This window comes from Danio aesculapii, chromosome 24 (assembly GCF_903798145.1).
Source record: "Danio aesculapii chromosome 24, fDanAes4.1, whole genome shotgun sequence".
NCBI lineage: Eukaryota > Metazoa > Chordata > Actinopteri > Cypriniformes > Danionidae > Danio > Danio aesculapii.
In genome coordinates this window covers 33,587,026-33,609,779 of record NC_079458.1, presented here as the reverse complement: position 1 = coordinate 33,609,779, position 22,754 = coordinate 33,587,026, and the positions used below count along the sequence as shown (strand labels likewise).

At 36.0% G+C, this 22,754-nt stretch overlaps 1 protein-coding gene across 2 annotated transcripts; it reads right to left on the bottom strand.

Annotated features, from left to right (window-relative positions):
- Positions 1-664: 664 nt before the first annotated feature.
- slc35b3 (solute carrier family 35 member B3) lies at positions 665-18,555 on the bottom strand. Of its 2 annotated transcripts, none has more exons than XM_056450926.1 (10): positions 18,476-18,555; positions 12,509-12,733; positions 12,302-12,423; positions 10,854-11,008; positions 7,398-7,505; positions 7,209-7,306; positions 6,994-7,086; positions 3,805-3,916; positions 3,613-3,682; positions 665-1,328 (listed from the first exon to the last, which is right to left on the bottom strand). In XM_056450926.1, the coding sequence occupies exons 1-10, from the start codon at positions 18,500-18,502 to the stop codon at positions 1,178-1,180; spliced, it is 1,161 nt and encodes a 386-aa protein (XP_056306901.1). In that variant the 5' UTR covers positions 18,503-18,555; the 3' UTR covers positions 665-1,177. The 2 variants fall into 2 exon arrangements, with proteins under 2 accessions (XP_056306901.1, XP_056306902.1); XM_056450927.1 differs by lacking the exon at positions 18,476-18,555 and adding an exon at positions 16,175-16,684.
- Positions 18,556-22,754: the final 4,199 nt, after the last annotated feature.

Genomic DNA, 22,754 nt, shown 5'->3' with positions numbered 1-22,754 from the left:
CAAAATAAACAGCGGGGCTAATAATTCAGGGGGGCTAATAATTCTGACTTCAACTGTATATTTGTATGTGTAGATGTATGTATATGTATGTATACACACATATTATAAGTAGAAAGAAATATTTAAACCATGAAGCTAAAATCTTTGCTGACTTTTAGATTTTTATAATAAAAATTCAGTGTGACAGTTTAAACTTTGTAATATAAATTTTTTTTGTATGGTCAGTATAACAGTTGTAATGATTTTGTCCAGAGGAAATAAGCACAAATCTAAGTGCAGCTAGTCCTTTGTGCATGTGTCCCTGGCAGCAGCAGTGTGTCTAAGGGAGAGAGTGGCAACAACTGCACAATAATCATTCCCCTGAGGCTTTGAAAGTGTCGCACATTTGGCAAACACAAACATGCACAAACCACACATGTGCACGCACAAACACACACACACACACGTGTGACGTTCTGCTCAACTAAATTAGGTCTAAAGCCAAGCCCTGTGCACAGTGTTTGTTTTCTTTCTGGTGCTATCTTATTCCAGGATTACTAATCAAACAGGCCCTGGGCGATGGCAGGGCCAAACATCTGAGGAAGTGCTTGGCAGCCTTTCAACTCTCCATGCTGGAGCCAATGGATAAGAGACGCCATTATTCATGAAAACACTCCAGACTGTCTGAATCAACTTCCCAGTTTGTTTTTAATATAAAAACAGCCACCTTTCATCAAACAAATGATTAGCAAATACGGCAGCTGAAAAGTTGATGTTTTCCGAACTTCAGCCCTTAAATCAGACACAATATCATTGAGTTCTTCTCACCTGTGCAACCGCAGTCATGACTCGACTTGCACATTAACCATTGACATTATTTAACGGCACATGCAGGTGAAACGTTGTCATTTAAAATGTCACTGGCTCCTTCAGGCCAACATTCATTTGCACATAATCTTGTTTACATATAAAAAAGCCATTTCCACCTTCAGTTTCCACCTCTGTCGAGTGCAAATCTTTGCTTTTTGGCTCTAGTTTATGTCCCTTTGATTTAAACAGTTCCCCATGCTCCATGTGTGCTGATTCAGCGGTGTGTGTGTGGTCATCGGTCCCATCTCGGACTCCAAACTACACCTGAGCATCAGCTGATGTAACACGTAGGAGAAGCCCAATCAATAAAATGTTTGAGTTCATCCTCCTACACGTCCTGAGACAGCAGGCGTACTTTCCTCCCACTGAGCACTCGTTTTCTGAGCTCGGCTAAAGAGGGAAGCTTCATTTTGTCTCTGTTTTTACTGTAAACGTTCAGGAAGATGCCAAACACGACCAGAAGGCCTCCCCACACATATCTGCAAAAGAACCAGTGGATGTCAATGAAAATAAAAAAATGATTGTCATTTCCTGAAAACGGATATACAGATACAGTATAAATAATATAACTGAAGTTTCTTCAACAATGCAAGACAATTTTTTTTCTCACGTAAAATTCCCCTCAGGCATGCAGATGAAACACAGCTTGTATTTAAAAGGAGAGGCCTGATGTTTCGGTATACAATCTTGTGAAATGTAATTTAAACAAATAATTCTGGTCACACTTTCCAAAAAGCTTTCATTAGTTAATGTTAGATAATGTCTTTTCTAAGATGAACTAATAATGGACACTATGGGCTCTATTTTAACAATCTAGGCACAAAGTCTAAAGCGCATGGTGCAAAAGCATAAGGGTGTGTCCTAATCCAATTCTGTCTGCGCTTTGCTGCATGGTCTAAAAGGGTTGTGCTTATTCTCTTAATGAGTTATGGGTTATGTGTCTTGAACATTGAATAACGTGCATTAAACCAATAAGTCTCATCTCCCATTCCCTTTAAAAGCCAGTTGCGTCATGTCATGGCACATTTGCTCTTTAAATGGCGGAATTTGTAAGTGGAAAAACTGAACGCTTCACTAGCGAGAAAACAGTTAAACAGACCATCCGCAGCACGGGGATAAAGAACAAGCCTCCTCCATTTGGCATCTTTACTTTCTCTTTACTTTTACACTTTACTTTCGTGGATAAGGAAACGGTGTTGTACGCACTCCACTGAAGACATCCATTAGCCTACATATTTAATTTTGTTTGTTAAGCGTAAGGATTTGTTTCAAAATTATTTCTAAATTCAGTTCTAATTTCCAGCAAACTAATAAATGAACAATAATAAAGTGTGGTCAAAAAAATTGAGTTATATCCAAACACACGTCCTCATGCCCCATATTGTCCAAAACCCGACAGGTGGACAAATCTAAACTTGTTTTTCTTAAAAAATAAATAAATAAATAAATAAAAAAAATAAATAATAATAATAATATATGCATATAATAAATAATACTACTAATAATAATGACATTATACAAATTGTCATGTATAAACTGAAAAAGCCCACCGAGGAGAAAACATGGAGGTAGTGGTTTTTAGATTTATGTAGAAAATAAGAATAATTAGTAGTAAGGTAGTAGCTGGTTTTAGATATTGGGTAGAATTAGGAATGTATGATTAGTTATCTACAGTAGGATTAGGAATGCAGAATAAGATCATAATTTATTTAAAGTAATAAACAGCTATTATCCATTAATAGGCAGTTAATAAGCTAATCGTTAATAGTTCAAATTATTACTTAAACTAAAGAATTACCTATTTTTTTGTACATTTAATACATTTTTTTGAGCTTTTAAGACTGCAAGCTAATTCAATGTGTATGGAAATCTAGGCAATATTAAGTGTGACCAAACTCAATTAAAAAGTTTCACCCTATGTTATTTGCTCAATATTCTGTTTCATTGGGAACACATTACATACAGCAGGGAAAATAAGCTTTGAACATGTTGTTTTTTCCTGGGAATCAAATTTCTAAAGGAGCTGTTAACATGGAATTGAACCAGATTTTGGTTAATCAAAACAACGCAAACATAAAAATAAATAATCTGAAAAATTAGTTATGTGTGATAACAATGGAATGACACAAGGAGAAAGCACTGACCTACTGATGATGGAAGCTTAAAGACGCATTTCATCTGGAGAATGAAGTCACATGCATTGCTCAGGTGTGATTTTTGTCACAGAGTTTAACAGTAGTGTAAAAATTTTGATGGTTATGTGGGTCTCGCCTATCAAATCTGATCAGGTGATTGGCTGGGCCATTCGACTAGCTTTATTTTCTTTTTCTGAAAGCATCTGAGAGATTCCTTGGCTGTGTTTTGGATCATTGTCTTGCTAAATTGTCCACCCTGGTTTCATCTTCATCATCCTGCTAATGTAGATGTTGGACTGAAGCAGCAAATATTAATTTACAATGACAAAGGGCAGAGGGTTGCTGAAGAACCTCCGAGAGATTTCAGCTGCTGTCTGGGCTTTCCCTGCCTTTCAACACCTCCCTTTCTTCATGTGTTCAATATTTTTTCCCTGTGTCATTTAATGTTATTACACATTACTTAATTTGTAAACTAATTACATTTGCTTTCTGTACATTAAAGGATTTCTTTGGTTGTTATTGTTATTACCTTTAGAAATATATTTTCTGAGAAAAATGGTGATGTGTTCAATACATATTTTCCCTGCTGTACATGTTGTGCTTAAAAGATATTCTGATATTTACTTACTGAAAAGTGAAAGGTTTTGAAAAGAAGAGAAAGGACAAAACAATAGTCATGGCTTTCCGTCCTGTAGTCACTATAAAATATAAAAAAAACAGAAAAATTGAAAAATTTATTCACTTTAAGTATTCAAATATACAGATAAACATTAGATAATAGATAAACATATAGATAAACATGAGCGCGCATGCATCTCACCTGTGACAGCAACCAACGCTCCAAACAACTTGATTAATGCCAACACAAATGAAATGCCAAAATACCCCGTCAGTGAAAAGAGGAATGCGTAACCATATGTTGTCATTGGATGCTGAGTGAGAAAAACATAATATTGAGGATATAAGCCATTTAGACAGACAGACAGATCTGGAAAGCGTTCAAAAATGATTGGGATCTGCCTTAAAAGAAAATGCACAACTGACAACTGATAAAAGAGTCAGACAATCTGACCTATCAGTGTGCTGAAATAATGTGCTAATGTGCCCAATGTTATTTGTTTGGTACCAAAACATATAATGCAGTGGATTCATGTACAAATTTGGTGGACTTGAACTTGAAAACTGGCAAATAAAATAAATAAAGTTGCATGTTGCAGTTATGGCCTAAAGGTTGGGGAGTATAACTTGTATTTTGTAGTTTGCAGGCATATAACAATTTTGCTTTTTATTTCATTGCATTTTGCTTCTTTAAACAATCACTGTACAATAGCAGAGGCTTGACCTTCCCAAATGAATTAGTGGAGTAGTAGCTGGCTCAACATTGTGCTCGCAATATAAAACTCAGAAATCTAAGTTTAATATATTTATATTTTTATTCTGGTTATCATTTTTCAATCACATTATTAGTCACATACACAGTCATACACAGTGCAGTGAAATGCTTATACATCTGCACATGATCTTAAAAAAGTCCATGATTTAAAAAAAAGGATTGTTATATAAAAAATAAGCCATATAATATAGAAAACTTCTACTACAGATTAACACTATGCACAATGGAAAAAAAAGACTGAATTGAACTGGAATTTAAATAGAAATATCCAGGGAGTGTTCAAAATTGCATGAATGTGCAGATGTGCAATGTTAATAAATATCCAATTAAATTGTCCTATTCTGTTCATTATGTTATGCAACAACAACCGATTTCATTTACATAAACTGTAGCATTCTCAAAGCTTCATGCTACTCTATTCTGAAGGTAAAAAAAATGTACATACACAACAACATCACCTTTCATAGAGAACTACACATTTAAGGCAACTGGTAACATACATTAAGACGCTTTCCCACTGCACTGTACAGCAAAGTTTGGTTCAGTACGGCTCACTTTAGCCGGGTTGTACTACAGTACCCAGTACCTGCTTCTTTTTTTATTTCCACTTCGGCTGAGCAGCTAAACAAGCTGTACTGTTATCAAAATGTCAAGTGTAAACAGATACTGGCTGGAGAGAATCGTCACTACCTGCATCATTGGATTTGCTACACGAGACGCCTAAATAAACTGTAAAGTCAACTATGGACACTGTAGGATTATTTTAATTTAAACATGAAAAGCATGATACAAGAGGGAAATAAACACTCTTGTAAACATAATACACAAAATGAAAATTTAACAAGCAGTGACCTGGTCTCTCTTTCTCAGTGTGCATGTAAGCTCACACACAAGAGGAGCTCCATGTGTTTCCATAATATTTCAGTCCATCCAGTGGGAGTTAGAATAAAGAAGGCAATTCAGAATGGTATGACAATCCAGGCAGTGTAAACACTGTTTGATGATATGTCTGTAATCCCACCCACTTAAGGCTCATTTTTACTCGACGTGTCCACTTGTTCACTTGAGTGCACGCGCCGACTGTGACATCATCACATTGTTTGTGGAGGTTCGCTTTGTCGAATATGAATCACTTTGAAAGATTTTGGGTACATTCACACTATGCTATTCGATCTGGCCTGGTTGGAAGAGGTGTGCCAGAGCGCGGTTCACTTGGGCTCAGGCACGATATACTTGTAGTGTGAGTGCAAAGTGCACCTAGGGCCAAAACTGAAGACGAGACGTGAATTTTAAGGGACTGTTTCATATGGATTTATTAATCATTCTTACTGTTCAATAAATGCAAACTGTCGTAGATTCTTAAAGACACAAACCCCTCATTGCACGGCAGCTGCACCTTTAGCAAACCTCCTAATTCCTGCAGCATGAGGACTTTATGATTGTTTATGAGCGTTAAAAGTGGCTGATCTGTTCAGCGAAGTATTTGACTGCGTGTCACTTCATCCCAAACGACTAAAATGCTATAACCATATAAAGAAATCTCAACTGTGCTGAGAGCGCTTCTTAAACAGAACAGCGCATCATTGATGACGTAAGCATGCTCAGGCCCGAATGCAATGTGAGTCTAGGCTGTCGGGGGAGACGGGAGCGGGGACAAGCATGCTTCGGCCCGGTTCAAGACAACTGTACATAGTTTGAGAACATTCTTTGTATGAAACAGGTACGACTGTACTGACATCTTTATGATTCGGCCATGTGTGATCATAGGGATAACAAGATGGCCAATAATTCTTAGCTAGAAATTGCAAAAGCCATGGAAAAGGAGGAAAGTTTTTGCAAATGTTTGGAAAAACCTGAGGGGTAAGTTTGTTAATGCCAAAAAGAGAGGGCACGGCAAAAGTGAAAACCAAAATGTTTTTAATACACAATAACAGAATTGTTTCTTTTTTCATTAATTTTGAATTTAAAACAATTTAATTGTTATGAAACAAATAATTTCTTTGATAACTGGAAAGGAATATTTGAACCTATCAGTTTACAATGCACTGATGTCCTAATTTTCAGGAATGTTGGGCCATTATTGCCTTTTTAGCATATAAGTAGAGGACACAAACTAGCCAGACAGTATTGTGCGAATTGTGGAGTGGTCTAAATATAAAAAAACATGTACTTTTTTGCTTTTATACTTGCCATAATAAAAAATTTGTATTTTGTTAATTTGTAGTGCAATCCATGTTCTGTTGTCATTAATATGTTAATAAACTTTATAGGTAGAGCTGTCCGAAATATGAATAAAAGCTCAAAGCTTGATTAAAAAAAAATAAATAAATAAAAAATTAAATTATCATCATAAAAATTATTTGCAATAATTTAAAAAAATAATAAAAATAATTCGTTTAAAAATGTAGAATGATATTAAAGATATGATGTAGTTCCGGAAATGTTTTTCTTCTATGTTTATCTGACTGATTATACAGTCGGCTTCTTTTGTAGTCTTTTAAGCCCCCAAAATGGCAATGCCATTTGTTTTTTTGTTGAAAACAAAGTCTTAGAGTTAAAAGGAGGATGTAAAAAGGTCTTAAATCTAGAAAGTGAAATGTAAAAAAAAAAACCCACCTGAGCGCAAAAGGAGGCAGCAGGTCCAAGTCCCCCTAAGGACAGCAGACCCAACAAAATATACACAAAACCAATAGAATAAGAGTATAAGACCTGCAAAATATGGAACTCCTGTTAATACAATTTCAATTAAATATTATTTAACAGTTAATACTATTTTAAGACACTAGAAAGACTACCACATAATGAAGATTATAGGTTTAAGTAGTTTGTACCATCTCAGAATTGCTTCCATTATGGAGTTTCATGGCTTTTTCCTGCACATTTCCAATAGCAGCATCAGCACAGAGAGCCATAGATATAAGAAGAACCCCTAAAAACAACAGACAAATCATGATGTTTTCAATAACATTCCTTTTAATTAATAGTGTGATTGATTGATTGAACAATAAAATAAAACGTACCTGTTACATTGAAGTTAGGGGCAATCTTACTGTCTGCCAGTGTGAACCAAATCAAACCGAGACTCATGCACAGAGCAGCAGAGACATCTGCAACATTGTAGCGTTTCCCTAAAAACACACAATATCAACAAGCTCAAACTAAGGATTTCTGACACAGATCAACTGAAACACGTCACAAAAAGCAGCATAAGCAGACATCTAATCTTCTACTAAGCTTAGGGGCCTATCTTTCTTGGACCTTTGAGTTTGACACTTTGGCTGCAGGTTGGCTTTACAAAGATCTTTGAAAAAGTTTAGCTGCAAACTGATTTGTCGTAGAGAGAATGATCTTTTTTCCCCTGCTGGACTCTTCCACTCATCACATCAAGCATGTGAGAGAACAAGTTTGAATTTGGACATGGAAAAAAAAAGCAAAGGCCATAAAGAAAGAAACAGGATAGTCCAAAGAGTGTTCTCAAACAGGTAGTTGCCGTAGGGATGACGGTGCTACAGCAGGTTGCAGTGCATCACTTTGATTCAGTCCAGCTTTGATGGGTCGGCATCTTGCACGCATCCACAACCAAAGTCCCGCTGATCTTACGCATCATCCTCAGGGGATGGAGGGTCCATGATGTCAGAGGAGAAAAAAGAAAGGGGGGGAAAAAATCAAGATATCCCCATAAAAGACAGGGGAGAGTGGTTTAGCTGGTTTCACTCTTTCTTGTTCAGAATATCAAAATTTCATTTAAAAAAAACATCAAAAAAAAAAACAAGAAATTTCTTAATACAGAAAAATAAATTAACAATAAAGAAAAGTTTACCAAAAAATTATTTCCATTGTTGTGCAGTTTCAAATTAGTTCAACATGAAACCAAATTGCTGAGACAAATTAAAGTATATTGTATGCACCTCTTCTCTGTACATTTAAAAGTGACATTGACTGTTCAATAAAAGTCTATAAATATAAAAAAATATATATGAGTTGTGCGATATGTCAAGCTATTCAGTTAGTTGTAAGATAGTTTTGTGTCTGAAGTAAACTTCCACTAATAATTTCCCATCAAGCACTTTTAAGGGTGTTTTTACACATGTACAGTTGAAGTCAGAAATATTAGCCCCCCTTTAATTTTTTGTCTCTTTTTTAAATATTTACCAAATGATGTTTAACAGAGCAAGGAAATTTTCACAGTATGTCTGATAATATACTTTCTTCTGGAGAAAGTCTTATTTGTTTTATTTCAGCTAGAATACAAACAGTTTTTAATTTTTTTAAAAGCCATTTTAAGATCAAAATTATTAGCCCCTTTAAGCTATTTTTTTTTCGATTGTCTACAGAACAAATCATCGTTATTCAATAACTTGCCTAATTATCCTAACCTGCCTAGTTGACCTAATTAAGCCTTTAAATGTCACTTTAAGCTGTATAGAAGTGTCTCGGAAAATATCTAGTCAAATATTATTTACTGTCATCATGGCAAAGATAAAACAAATCAGTTATTAGAAGTTACTAAAAATATTACGTTCAGAAATGTGTTTAAAAAAAATCTTCTCTCTGTTAAACAGAAATTGGGGAAATAAAATAAACAGGGGGACTAATAATTGAGGGGGGCTAATAATTCTGACTTCAACTGTACATGTAGTTTAGCTCTCAAGTAGTCTTAGTCAGCTTTTCTGGTGCGCAACAAGGTTCAAATGGCACATGTTGACACTCATTCAGATATCCCACCAAAGCTTACTTTATTCCGAACAAAGCTGACAAGTATGAACACACTGTGACTTTGGATATCAAGTCAAATAGATATTATACATTTTTGTTATTTTTATTGTCATTTTCGTAGTTTCATTTCTTTCATCATTATAAATAAATTGATTTAATATTTGGTATTCGTTTTACAGAAGAGAGTAACACTGTATTGTTGTGCATCTAATGTAGAGTTCCATCTATTTTCATTTGCTTTTGACACATTTAGTTTTAAGCATTTTCCCCACCATATTCGCAATACAAATCACAATACAAAAAAACTACAAATAAGCAACTGCAGCTTTCAAAAGCAAGGCGAATAGGATTTAATTATTTATCATCATTATAAATAACATTCATTATCAATTACGCGTCTTCAATAATTGAACCATCAACATAATAAACTGAAATGACTCCAAAAATTAATGGAGGTAACAAAACTTTTCAAAGCTTCAAAACTATTGAACCAATTGCTTTGCAGAATGATTAACTGTTTTGAAATGTTTTTTATGGTATTGCACAAATCAACCCCAGCGGAGAATCATTGAATTTTCAAATCATTTAGGAACAGTAATGACCTGTTTATTGAAGTTAGGGGCTATCTTACTTTCTGCCAGTGTGAATTAAACCAGACCAAGACTCTCTCCATTTGAGAACCATTGAATTTTCGAATGACGTAACAGAGCCTTTGTTACTGAAATCGCATGACCTTGCCAATTTGATACGCGCACTTAACCACTGATTTGAAACAAAAGACTCATAAATGTTTTGAAGCTTCATGAAGCAGTATTCTGAAATCAGCCATTACTCCAAAGACCTACAACAGAAGTTATTTTATAAAATCCCAAATTGCCAACAAAATGGAAGGACAAACACTATCTGATTTGTCGATGCCACTGTACGCAAATTTTTTTATGTCTACCTATTATCCGTTTATATCTATTTACTGTTTGTGTCTACTGTTTATTACTACTACTTGTTACAGTCACTTACATTATTTCACTGACTGCCCAGAAATGCTCAATTATGATCTACTGCTGTTCAGGTCCTCATAGAAAACTGCAGTTATGACTATTTATGAATTATCACTTTGATTGGAGCAAAAAGCCAATATAAATTTTATACTTAAAATTCAACACTATTTTAAGCTCTACATACAAAACAATCTATAAACAATGTGCATCAGTGCATTTCTCTTTTTTTGAGTTTTAGTTTCCTATTGAATTGTCTATCATTCAATTGTCTAGACTATATTCAACCAAAGCTTCACAAACACATTGCATTTTGTTGGTTTATCAATATAGCATCATTCTTTGTGTCTAACATGTTTCCTTATAGAAATGCCCCCAACTCTGGGGTTAAAGAAAATCTTGAGTTTCAACTATGATTGTAAGATAAAATGATTTAGAAAGACATAAAGATGATTAAATTAAATTTGTCTTTTTATTATTTGGATTATTATTTAACATACTTGGAATCTCCTACATTGCTAAGGCAAGGGTATAAATTCATTCAATATTTCCTGGAATATAAGTTACATTGTTTCATTTTTGTGCATTATTTGATTTGACTTTTTACTAATTCCTATAAGATTATAAATGGTACAGGTTTTTACTGTCTATTTTTATCAATTTCATTTGTACTTGAAGTACCAAAGCACTAATTTAAAGTGAAATTAAATTAAAGTGAAGAAATTAAAGTGAAAGAATAAAAATCAAGGATAGTTTCTGATGTACCTTGTATAAAAACTCCTCCGATCATGACAGGAATGAGTTTGCAGCACTTAAAGATGACTTGGGTAGGATAGTTCAAGTATCCTAAGGAAGTGTTAGATAGGCCCATGGTCCCAACCGTTAAAAATGCTATGATCATGTAAGTTTTGCATGGGATCCTGAAGACAATAAAAAGAAAAATATTTCCCTTAAAATTAGTATGACAGAATAAACTTTCACAATGCATTACAGTGCTTCCCACAGGTTTGAAATATACTTGAGGTGGTAGCCGGATTGAAACACACCATTTACCCACATCACATACTGTAAATACTTAACTATATGCGACAAACAAAACATAATTAAATTTTTAACAATAGTTTTTTTATTATGACAGTGTATACACTCTTTTTAATGGGTTAAAGTAAAAATATATGTGTGAAATCAAAAGGAAATCCACTATTTCTCTTACTTTTATGCTATTCAGGAGCCATGTGCACCCACTGACAGTTAAAATCTGCTTCTCTCTCTTTCAAGTTCAAAGCAAACTCGAATGCCAAAGCATTTTAAATATGTATATAAAATAGCCTATATAATAGGACAGAAAAGGGAATAAAAACAGACAGTAAATCTAAAAATTTGTAGATTATTTAAATAAGGCTTTGATTAACCATTACTAATAGTGTACATACATTTTTCAGCCAGTTTAGACCAGTCATTTCATCCTCTGAGTATATAGTAAAGTTTTTCTGAGTCGTTTAGATTAAAAAATGAATTATTTAATGCATCTCTCGCGAAAGTAGGCTTCAGTGAAATTTAATAATTAAATATTAAATTTAAGTAATTTAATGCAAAAACACATATGAGCTTTAGAAGGCGAAAGCAAAAGATGAATCCCGGACATTTTAGGAGATTTAGAAACCCGGGCTATACAAATGCTTTAAGTCCCAAAAAAGTGCGTCTTTGTGGGTCTGCAGAGCACGTGATTCTGTCTGTGGGAGTGTTGACAGGTCTCGCTCACACAGAACGAAACGTGTAAATATGAGAAGATTTTCCACTACCTAATCCATCGTTATGGTTTTATTGGGCAAAAAAAAATAGTGTCACTAAATATACTTGGCCGGTCGTTAATATACCTGGGCGGCCCGCACATGTATAGTCTATGTGTGGGAAGCACTGCATTATGTTCCATAATTTAAACAAAATTATTATTAAAAAAATTATTTACAACAGCATTACACTTAATATTACAACTAAGAGCATAATTAATAAAATGTTTGTGGCTTTCATAAAATAAGCATAAAATATTAAACATTACTCGTACATAGCATAAAGGGTATAACGTAGTATGATAAAAAAGTAGTATGTTTGATGTTATGTTGTTATTTAGGGATTGATTTTGAAAATAATGTCAATGATAGGTGAAATTAATTGCTAACAATGTTGTATTTTACCATGTTCACAAAAATTACCTCCTCCTTTTATCCTGAGTGAGCTGCAACTCCACCAGGCCAAACAAGGAGTAAAATCCAAACTGCACCAAAGTCAGATACCAGCCAAACGGCTTAAAGCCTTCCACTGAGAATATTAGCTCCTGAAAGCATAGACTCACAACAGTCATGCAACAAAACATGGAAAACTTAGGTTTAACATCACTTCAGACCTCACATTCAAGTCACCTGCAGGTAGCCATAGATGAGGTAAAACAGGAAGACACCAGCCACACAGATAAAGAACTGTGTTGGCGTGTTGAAGCTGTTCAAGTTAATTCCGAGTACTCTGAGCTCCTCCACTGATTTGATATGAGGAGACATCACCTCTGTGGATGAAGGCACAGATATGGAGATGTGCTTCCTTGAGCTGTAATTCACAAGGCCAAATTTGCCACTCATGTCTGCAGGCTCCTAAAAATAAAAGCAAAAATCATCCAAAAAGATCAATATTATACACACATATCTGTCCTCCACCTTAAAATGGATATGACTTCAAAATATGAAGTATACAGTGTGTATTCAAAGGGGTGGTCCAGAGTGTATTTTAAGGCTTGGTTGTGTTTATAAGATGCAAAGTAATGTGTGCTCATGCTTCATTTGTAAACAAAAAAAAAAAATCACATCACTTTGTCATACATCTTACTTTTATTATATACAGCTACTCAGCTAACATGAAAACGACTGTCATATTTCCTAGTTCCTCTGAAAGGTTGAACTCAAGAGGCTCTGATTGGTCAGCTAACATAATGTGCATAACATAACCATGAAAAGCATTACGCCTCGCATGCGATGTGCCTCGCTGTGTAAATACTGTCAATCAGACAGAAAATGAAAAGGACACAGCTGAACCTCATGCCTGCTCTCTAAAATAAAACCTGACAAGTGTTTTTCTCATATATTAGGGATAAGCATGTGAAAGTACATGACGCGTTCACATGTTTTACGAGTTATTTGAGGTGTTATTACAAGGTATTTGAGATGTATAATGCAGGGTATGCGGCCGCATAGAGCGACACTACACACACTGCTGAAGATTGTGAATGTTCACAGGGGTTTGATGGATAAATATGAATTGGTAGATAAATTAAAGGTGCCAGCATTTCCCGTTGTTTACATCCTTGTTTATGTCCTTGCTACAACATACCGTTAACGCTAGACACTATGCATGTAATAGATCAATTTTAACAAATAAAAATACTTACAGGTTGTGGCTCACAATCCACAGCTTCATCTATTATGGTTGAAGCTGCTCCTTTGAGTTTTTAGCCAAAACTAGCACTGAACTGGGAGAGATTTTTGAAGCTGTCTTTTGTCAAATGCTAGCTATATCTTTTTGTTATATTTCTCTGGAACATAATTAAATTGTGTCAATTGTAAGCACTTCTCTCTTTGTGGCATGTCCTTTAAAAGCCCAAATACAGAAACAGAACAATCTCTGTGTAAATAGCAATGTGTGGATGGCATTTTAGCTTTCTCTGCGTTTGTGACCTCACTAGCCCGTGTGTATTTTTTAGTAGTTCACTGCAGGCATTGCTAAGCAAACTCTGTAAAAGCTAGTATCTCACTTTGCATTGAACTTTGAGCGCGTTACATTCAGAGATGTAGTTTATGTTGACACAGCTACATTACACATGAACTAAAGTTGAAATTATGGTATCGTAGTGGACCACCTAGGGGTGTCAAAATTAATTGTTTCTTCAGTGCACCGCGATGCAGACGCGAACAATTCGGTATTCAGTCATAACCGATTATTATGTACTGATGTAATTTATCTCATATGCGCTATGTCGCGGTAGATTACTATGGCGAGGGAGGCGAGCGTGAGTAATTACAATGCTCCAACTACTTAAAAATGCAGAAACTGCGTGTGTGTTTTCTGGACAGTCTTTCTCTGACACTTACAGCAGAGGCCCCTATTCACTGCGATGGACAGAATGAAAGTAAACTCTATTTCTCTCTCTCTCACTGTGGCCCATTTGACCTGCTGGCATGACTTTTCCAGTCCTTTTGGCTGTAAGGTTGGGTACCGAAACCCAGTGCCATTATGCACCAGACTGAATCAGCATATGAATTTCGGTGCCTAATTTCGGTGCCACTGGTGCTGCGACAAGAACGTAAAGCAGGTCACGCACCAGAAGCACCGCTCGGCGACACGCAGCGCCATGCATTTTAGCATTTGCAAGTCAGCGGCTGTCCGCAGCACCCAGCCACGACTCATATTTCATATTTCTGCCACGGCACAAAGTGCCATCTGAATAGTTTCATTTTAAATAACATGCGAATGTGCCTGTCTGGTGTGTGATACTATCAACTGTCATGTGCTCACCGTGCCGCGGCTCTGAGCGGCGCATCCGCTGTGTGACGCCCTTAAGAAGCATAAAGGGGTGCATTAAAGGCACACATAAATACACGTTGTGTCACACCATCTCAAAATGTTTAATTCTAAACAGCTTTGGTGGATATGGATGTCAGCGATGTCAGATGTTTGTTCTTGTTGCTTATAGAAGGCAAAGCATGCAGTACGGCACATGCGGCGAGCGACTCATTTCATCAACACGCATAATCGCATTCATCTAATTCTAAAGTATGGCTATATTTTACAAGCAAGGATTCTGACACACCAACATGCAGCAGATGCTTTACAAAAGTTGCGTGTAAGGGGGAAACAAGTCAAACTTATGAAATGTGAGGGCTCATGGAATCAACTTAAAGGTGAGGAATGGACTGTCTTTGACAGCTTGTGACATCACCTGGAACATTCAGTGAGTATGTTTACATGGACACCAATACTCTGATTTTAATGATTAAGATACGGTTTTCTCCACCGTGTCTATCACGGATCAGCTGTGATCGCCGCTGCCGTTTATCAGCGTCACTCATTTGTGAAGAGCGCCAGCATGTAAGAGCCAATCACAGGCCTTTCTGTTGAGCATGTGACCAATCAAAGGGGTGTAAGAAAGAACTTGCTCAGAAAGCGAGCGGGATATTTATATTTGTTTATTTGCTACAAATGCTTGTGTTGTTTAAGGGCACAGTTTATATATCTGACTGTTTGTATTAAAGGAAAAAATTGTATTACAAATAGTGTATAAATATATTTATACATTTTAATACAAGAATTGCTGTGCTGTTAAAAAAATTTTAAAACAGTGTATGAAAAGCATATCGAACATATCGAATTGAACCGAATCGACGCCATGATAATCGATAACCGAAACGAACTGTGAGACCAGTGTAGGTTCACACCTCTAGGACGACCCCTTTAACAGGCAGACAAACAGTTTGCAGCACAATTCTTCTTTACATCAATCCACGGTTTCTAAAATACAATACATTTAAATCTATATTTATTTAAAGTTATTTAGCTTTTCTCCCCTCAACAAGACTGGTGTTTTATGTTCAGTTACTGCAGTTCAATGCAGTATTAAAGAACCCTTTAGTTATTAACTATGGTAATGCTGAAATAGATAAGTAACATGCTTAGCCAGTGTAATAGAGTGAGAAACACTTTTCACTACGTTTTTGTAGTAAACTTTTTTTTTTTTGTTTTGTCAGAAAACACATTTATAAATACAAACCCAATAATGTATCACATAAAGTGCTGGTAATATAACAAGAATTATATCGCAAAATGTAATATACACCATGGTACTGACTTATATGAACAATAACCATTATATACAGTACAACAAGACATCATGTATATAAGTTACATATACTTAAAGGATGCAATTATATTGTTATTTCATGATAGATGTAAATAGTTGTGTATTCAAAGAATAGGAAGTAATGCATTCTCATACCGGATTACAGGGAAAAAAAGAAGAAAAGGGGAAGATGACAGAATCTTACCCGAATGACCCAGAGAAGATCAGAGTGATTGATCGATCTAATCAGGATCTCATTGATGAGATGTGAGTGGTCAGTATCTGACAGCTGGATCTGTGCATCACACTGACCTCACATCTCACCCAGTTTATACTTCGATAAACGCGGTTCAGTGCTGACACGCATGCCAGGCTATTTCTGCGACTTTCACGGACAGAATGAATGTGAAAACACTGATCTAACACAAAATCGGTCTCTTATACGGGATTTAAAAGTTATAAAGCGTGTTAGCGGCTAGGCTAACACCTGCTGCACTCCCTGCTGCTACTCCACTTCCGGGTTTAAAGTCAGTTTTAAGCGCTCGTCTCAACACGTAGCAGACTCTTTTTTCATTCGTCCAGTCGCGCGGAGCACAATAAAACCCCTCATCCATGCAGACATTTGTCAAAGTGCACACTATACGATTATTGTATGGGATTTTTTGGCGTCGTTATGTCTCCCGGCAGCAACCAACGGCTTCCGGTAAACTCTGACCTCATGGTACACGTCATTAAACACACACGTGTCAAGTCTGAACGGTCTGAGCACACAGCACTGCAAGAGTGCATTAAACTTGACGTCGGATAACAATATATATCCTATATGATTTATTAATGATTTAGTTAGAAATAAAAAGGGTTCTGCAATAAATATGTAATCTATTTGCAATTGCTTCATTTTTCGAATGTTTATTATAGGATTTCTTGTTAAATCACTGTATTGATTAGAAGTCAAAGGCTTCTTGTTTGTCAAATCTAAATTAATATGTTTTTTTCAGGGTCGTTATGAACACGTTTTGCTGTTGTCTGGGTCATGCTTATGTACGGGTCATAGTTATTACAAATGCTTACATGCATAGGCTACACAGAGAGTATGTTGCCTACTTTGTGTGCACCTAACAAGCTGCAGTGCGATCCACATAGCCTAAGTGTTGGCTATATAGTAGCCTAATAGGCAATCTTATGGTGTCCCTTTATGATTGTAAAGGATAGTTTCTAGTTTAAAATGGTCTAATCCAGGCGTTTTCAAACTTTTCAGCCCGCAACCCCCAAATTTCTAGGGGGTGGTTATAAATATACAAATGTAGCGCACACAACAATAGGCCTACATAAACACGAGCATACAACACAAAAATATGCAACAGTTCAACAACCATATCATTTTTATATAGTTATATGTTAATTTGTTTCATTTAATATTAACCTTACCTAATGAGACCGGTGGGCACAATGTTTTCAGCACAAGTCTATTCTTGGTTTAACTTTGGGGACCGCCACTTAGAGATCTTTCTCAGTGTTTAATTGTGGCCTGTTTTTATTTTTAATGTATTTGATTGCTATAAAGGTGTCAGAAACTTTAACCTGGTGCCAGGGGCGTAGCGGACATTTTAAAAGTGGGGCGCACGGCTGTATGAGATCATACGTTCATATAATTATTAATCACCTGTTTCTAAATGGTCTGTCTCTAAAAGTGAGGGAGGCATATCCCCCAAACCCGGTTGCTACGCCCCTGCCTGGTGCTATAAAATCAATCTCTTGCAGCTGACACTATTGCTGTGTTGTTAATAAAATATGGTAATTCTAATAGTTGAATAAAATTCATTTAACTTTTGAAAATCACCAAGCGACCCCTTGTCATTGTCCTGTGACAATGTGCCCCCGACCCCCATTTTGGGAACCACTGATCTACTCAACAGTCAAAGAAGAATCATGAAATTGTAAAGTTAGAGGAAGACCATAGGATTAGGATATAATTTGGGGCAGAAGGACATAGGCCTACCCCAAAATTGCTTCAATAATGTGTTTGTTTGTTTGTTTGTTTTTTGTTGAATATTCCATCCCTTCATAACTTTTGGTTAATATTACCTATAACACCTGCACTAAAAGTAGCCTATGAGGTAAAAGCTGTCTCAGAATAACACAGTAAAGTGTAGGCTGGATAGACATAGAGTGATGAATAAATAGTTAAATTTGTTATATGCTAAAGCTAACATTTAACAACAAACAGCATGTCACAAGGGATTCTGTGTCAAGATTAAACTTTATGTCCCTTAAAATCTCTCTACAAGCTCATAAGTATGCAGCCTTCTTTTTCATCACCAGTGAAGTATGTATTACTTTAACTCATATAATATAAGCATGCAAATAAAGATGCAGGACAAGAAAATCCCCACAGACAGAAAGCCATCATTAGATAATGTCTCCTGCTTTTCTGAAGGACTCTAGTGTATGTAAGGGCAATAACAGACTACCTGTGTAGATAAAGTAACAAATAACAATTTCATACCTGTTTTTTTTCTTGTGTTGGTTTCATTTTGAATATATATTGAGCTACACAACATGTCTTCTGCTAAAGTTTCCTGCAGGTAGGCTGAATTGTATAACCTGTTTGTCCAGAATGACAGGAGATCAGCACGTTTGTCAGATTTGCATCCTAGTTTTGCATGTATGTGAACAAATGGCATGCAAAAATAAAACAAAGCAATTTTGATCAGACCTTTAGATATCAGCAAAAAGCTCAAGCAGTATACACTCACTCCTATGCACAGCACATGTGGCCGAGCTGTAGCCACGGAAGGTCCATCTCTGGCAAGGGGTTATGATCCTATCTACCCCCTCCCCCTACTCGCCCAGCCTCCGTTCCACCCATTCATTTCCTCTGCTTCCCCTATAGATGACAGAGGCCTTTCCATCCACAGCGAGAGGTTAATTCACTCACGGACGGCATTATTTCTTTCCAGCCCCTTCCACAATATAAAAATTCAGAGTGGACAGGCCCATCTCTCATCCGTCTGAGATTTGATTGGAATGCTATTGCCTCCTGTCCCGAGAAGCCCCTGCACTGGCTTGGCTGCACTTTATGACACTAAATAGCCAGGCTACAATTTTTCCATCTATTCAAAAAATTCTCTTAATAACTCATTCTTCCGGACGAGAGCCCTAACTCTCCACTCACCGCCGAGGACGGGCTCGTCCCATTTACGTCCACAGGTCACCGGAATGGAGACCTGGAAATGTCCAGAATTCAACGGGTTAATTAATCTCCGAATTTACTGCCCTCTCTCTGCCACCCACTCGCCGAATCATAGTCCCATGGAGAGGCCTGTGCAATATTTACTGCCCGCTAATAGTATTCAGCAATGCACAGAACCATCCACATGCATGCGGCTCCTTTGCCACCCATCTAACTTTACAAGTGATCTCATTTATCAACAATGACGGATTTGTGTAATGACTTTGCAGCCTTTCACACCAGATCCTTCTAAATAATAAAATGGCTATTTATTGATTATTCAGAAAGGTACATATTCCTATAATGGTCTCAGACCAGATCAAATAACCAGTAATAAATAAAACATTGCATGCGGAAGGAAATGCAGTGGCTTTTCAAAGAGCAAAATCTGGATCCAATGAGGCCTGTAGCTCAGCAAATCAGTAGGATCTTCTGGGAAAGCTGAACGGTTGAGTGATTCTGCGCATGGATCTGATTAGAATTCAGATGACCTAACGACTGTTGGGATCATGGATGAGTCTGCAACAAATGTGAAGCGTAGGACGTGTATTATTGAGGATAACACCAGTGTATGCTGTATCAACAGATATTAAGCAGACAGTCTATTAATACTCAAATGGACCATCAAAATAAAGTGTTACCATTATAACAGTTCTTTCCTGGCACTTATGGCTCCATGAAGAGCCTTTATTAGGAAGGCATTTAGATTATTTACCACTGGAGAATTAAAAATGGTTGATTTTGGTGTCATTTTAAATGCAAGTGAGTAGGTCTGTGCGATTATTTGGAATGAAATCTAGATATCGAGGGTTAGTGGGTCACTGGAAATCAAACAGAGCAAAAGGATTTAACTGTATTTATGAATCTATGTGACTAATTAACATATGACGACAGAATCATCTCATATAACGATTTCAAATACTTAACGTATGAGGTGGATCAAGTTATGAGGTGATATAAGAGTAAAAAAAAATCATGTTATAAATGTGGCGTTTTCACATGCATTCAAATCAGCAGCAATACAGGATTATGCTTCGATTAAATTGTCTATGATATTTTTGCGTAGCTTGTCAGTGAACTATGGCTTTATGTAATGAAAACAGATTACAGAGCCATTTTAATGCCAAAACGAGCATGAAAATGGTCTCCGATTAATCGTGCAAACCTATAAATAAGCTATTTACATCCTTTTCCAAGAGAAGGTGGAAGCCTCCACATCTCAGAAGACAAAATATCTGCTTGACTGATGTGACACTGAAGTTCATCATCATCATGAAAGTCTATCTGCATTAAGCCATGTAAGTTTTTACTCCCAGTTTCCTGACTACACACATCCAAAGCACACTCACTGAAAGACAGCTGTCAGATTGTGCATGTTGCATATGTATTATATTAATATGTAGCTATCTATGGTGTCTTACTGCATCATAGACACATAAGCTTATATCAAATGCACATAAAGATGACTTAGTTGGAAAGATCTTTGAACATCACATCACAGCTAGGGAAAAAATCTTTATGTACATTTAAATGGCAGCTATTTAAATGGCAAATGTGAAACTACAAGAAGAATTTTACAGTAGGGTAAATGCTTTAGATTTTTGTGGAATATATTATTTGTATAGCTTATATTTAGTGATGATACTGACAATCAAGCAGAATGAGATTTTCATTATGTACTAAATGTGAGAGGGTAATATATTTATTTCACTTATTCATAGAGTTGTGTAATTGTGTTGATGCCCCATACACATGTTGTATAATATTCAGTAATATTAAGATTTATGGTATATATAGTAAATGGATGGACTTCATACATTTAATCTAAATTGTGTATTAAGAGACATCTGATTTAATATGCTCAAAAAATTGATGAATTGAAGTGTAGAATCTATAGTTTGATTTATATTTATATCTATATAGTTTGAAATATAGTTATCCCACTTATTCATAGAGTTGTGCAATTGTGTTGATGCCCCATAGATTTGTGTTATATATATATATATATATATATATATATATATATATATATATATATATATATATATATATATATATATATATATATATATATATATATATATATATATATATAGTAAATGGATGGACTTCATACATTTAATCTAAATTGTGTATTAAGAGACATCTGATTTAATATGGACAAGAAAAAGGATGATTTTAAGTGTAGAATTTATATAGTTTGATTTATTTTTATATCTATGTAGTTTGAAATATATTTATCCCACTTATTCATAGAGTTGTGTAATTGTGTTGATGCCACATACTCACAGATGTTGTTTAATATACAGTAATGGTAAGATTTGTGATATATTAAAAGGATGGACCTCATATTTAATCTAAATAGTATATTAAGAGACAACTGATTTAATATGCTCAAGAAAAGGGATGAATTTAAGTGTAGAATCGATAGTTTGTTTCTCCACACAGCTACTAATAAAAGATTTTGAGCGTATGGTCAGAGCAGCGAGTCCTCTCCTCGTCTCTAACTCACTTTTCCACATGAAGAGTGAAATCACCTCATACATCTCCGGCCATTCTTACTGTGCCACCTTCAAAATTGAAAATACCAAAGGAGAAATTACACTGGCGCCCCTTTTATGAAATAATCCTCAAATTTATTTGTTATATAACGCTTTTCTTCTCTACGACTGGGGAGAAAGGTCCTTTGCAGAGGGAACCCTTTAATGTTTCCCAATCTCATATTAAATTGGAGGGTTCTTAATAAGCCATTTTTGGCTGTGTTATCCAGGGCTAAAGGGCCGTCTCTGTTGTCCTCTTCCTGTGCTTGTCTGAATCCTGCTGCATGACTTGGGAAACAGATGGTATCGGCCCAATATTACTTCTCAAAGCGCTCATATCCTCTCTCATGTTGTTTTCTTTGATCTGCTGGGCTTCTGCTCTCACTTTTTTCCAATTTGCAATCCTCCTTCTGTCTCTCTCTGTCCTTCTCTCTTTCTCTTTAACTATTTGAGGTCAGCGCACACTCAAACAGGAAAACTTGGCTGTGTTGATATATCTCCTCTAAGATGGACTCTATTGACTTAATGTATATTTTATGTCTTTTTGATCAAAAGAGGAAATGACAGCATATCCCGGACAACAATGAAATAATTTTTTTATTCTGAGACGTCTAGATTGACGTTTTTACTGGTGCAATACGGGTGATTTTTTATTTATTTTTTAGTTTTGAAAGAGACCTATTAAATTGAAGGAAAGGTAGGCAATTTTACACAGCTTGCTGTGCCTTCTTTGCTGATAAGTTGCCATCTGTGTTTGAAAATATTGAGGATCACGACCACTAACCACTAACCTAGTCGCCAAACCACCAGTGACTTTTCTGAAAGATGCGCTGTGTTGTTGTGGTCTCTTGGCACCGAGGAACTCGGATGTGGATTCATTCACCAGAACACAACGCAATAACATTCTGTCTGCATAGACACCTGTCATATGTCATATGAACCTCTAGAGCTCTGCTGATAACCCCCATCTTTTCTTTAAGACTATAAGATGGAACTTAACAAATACTCAACAT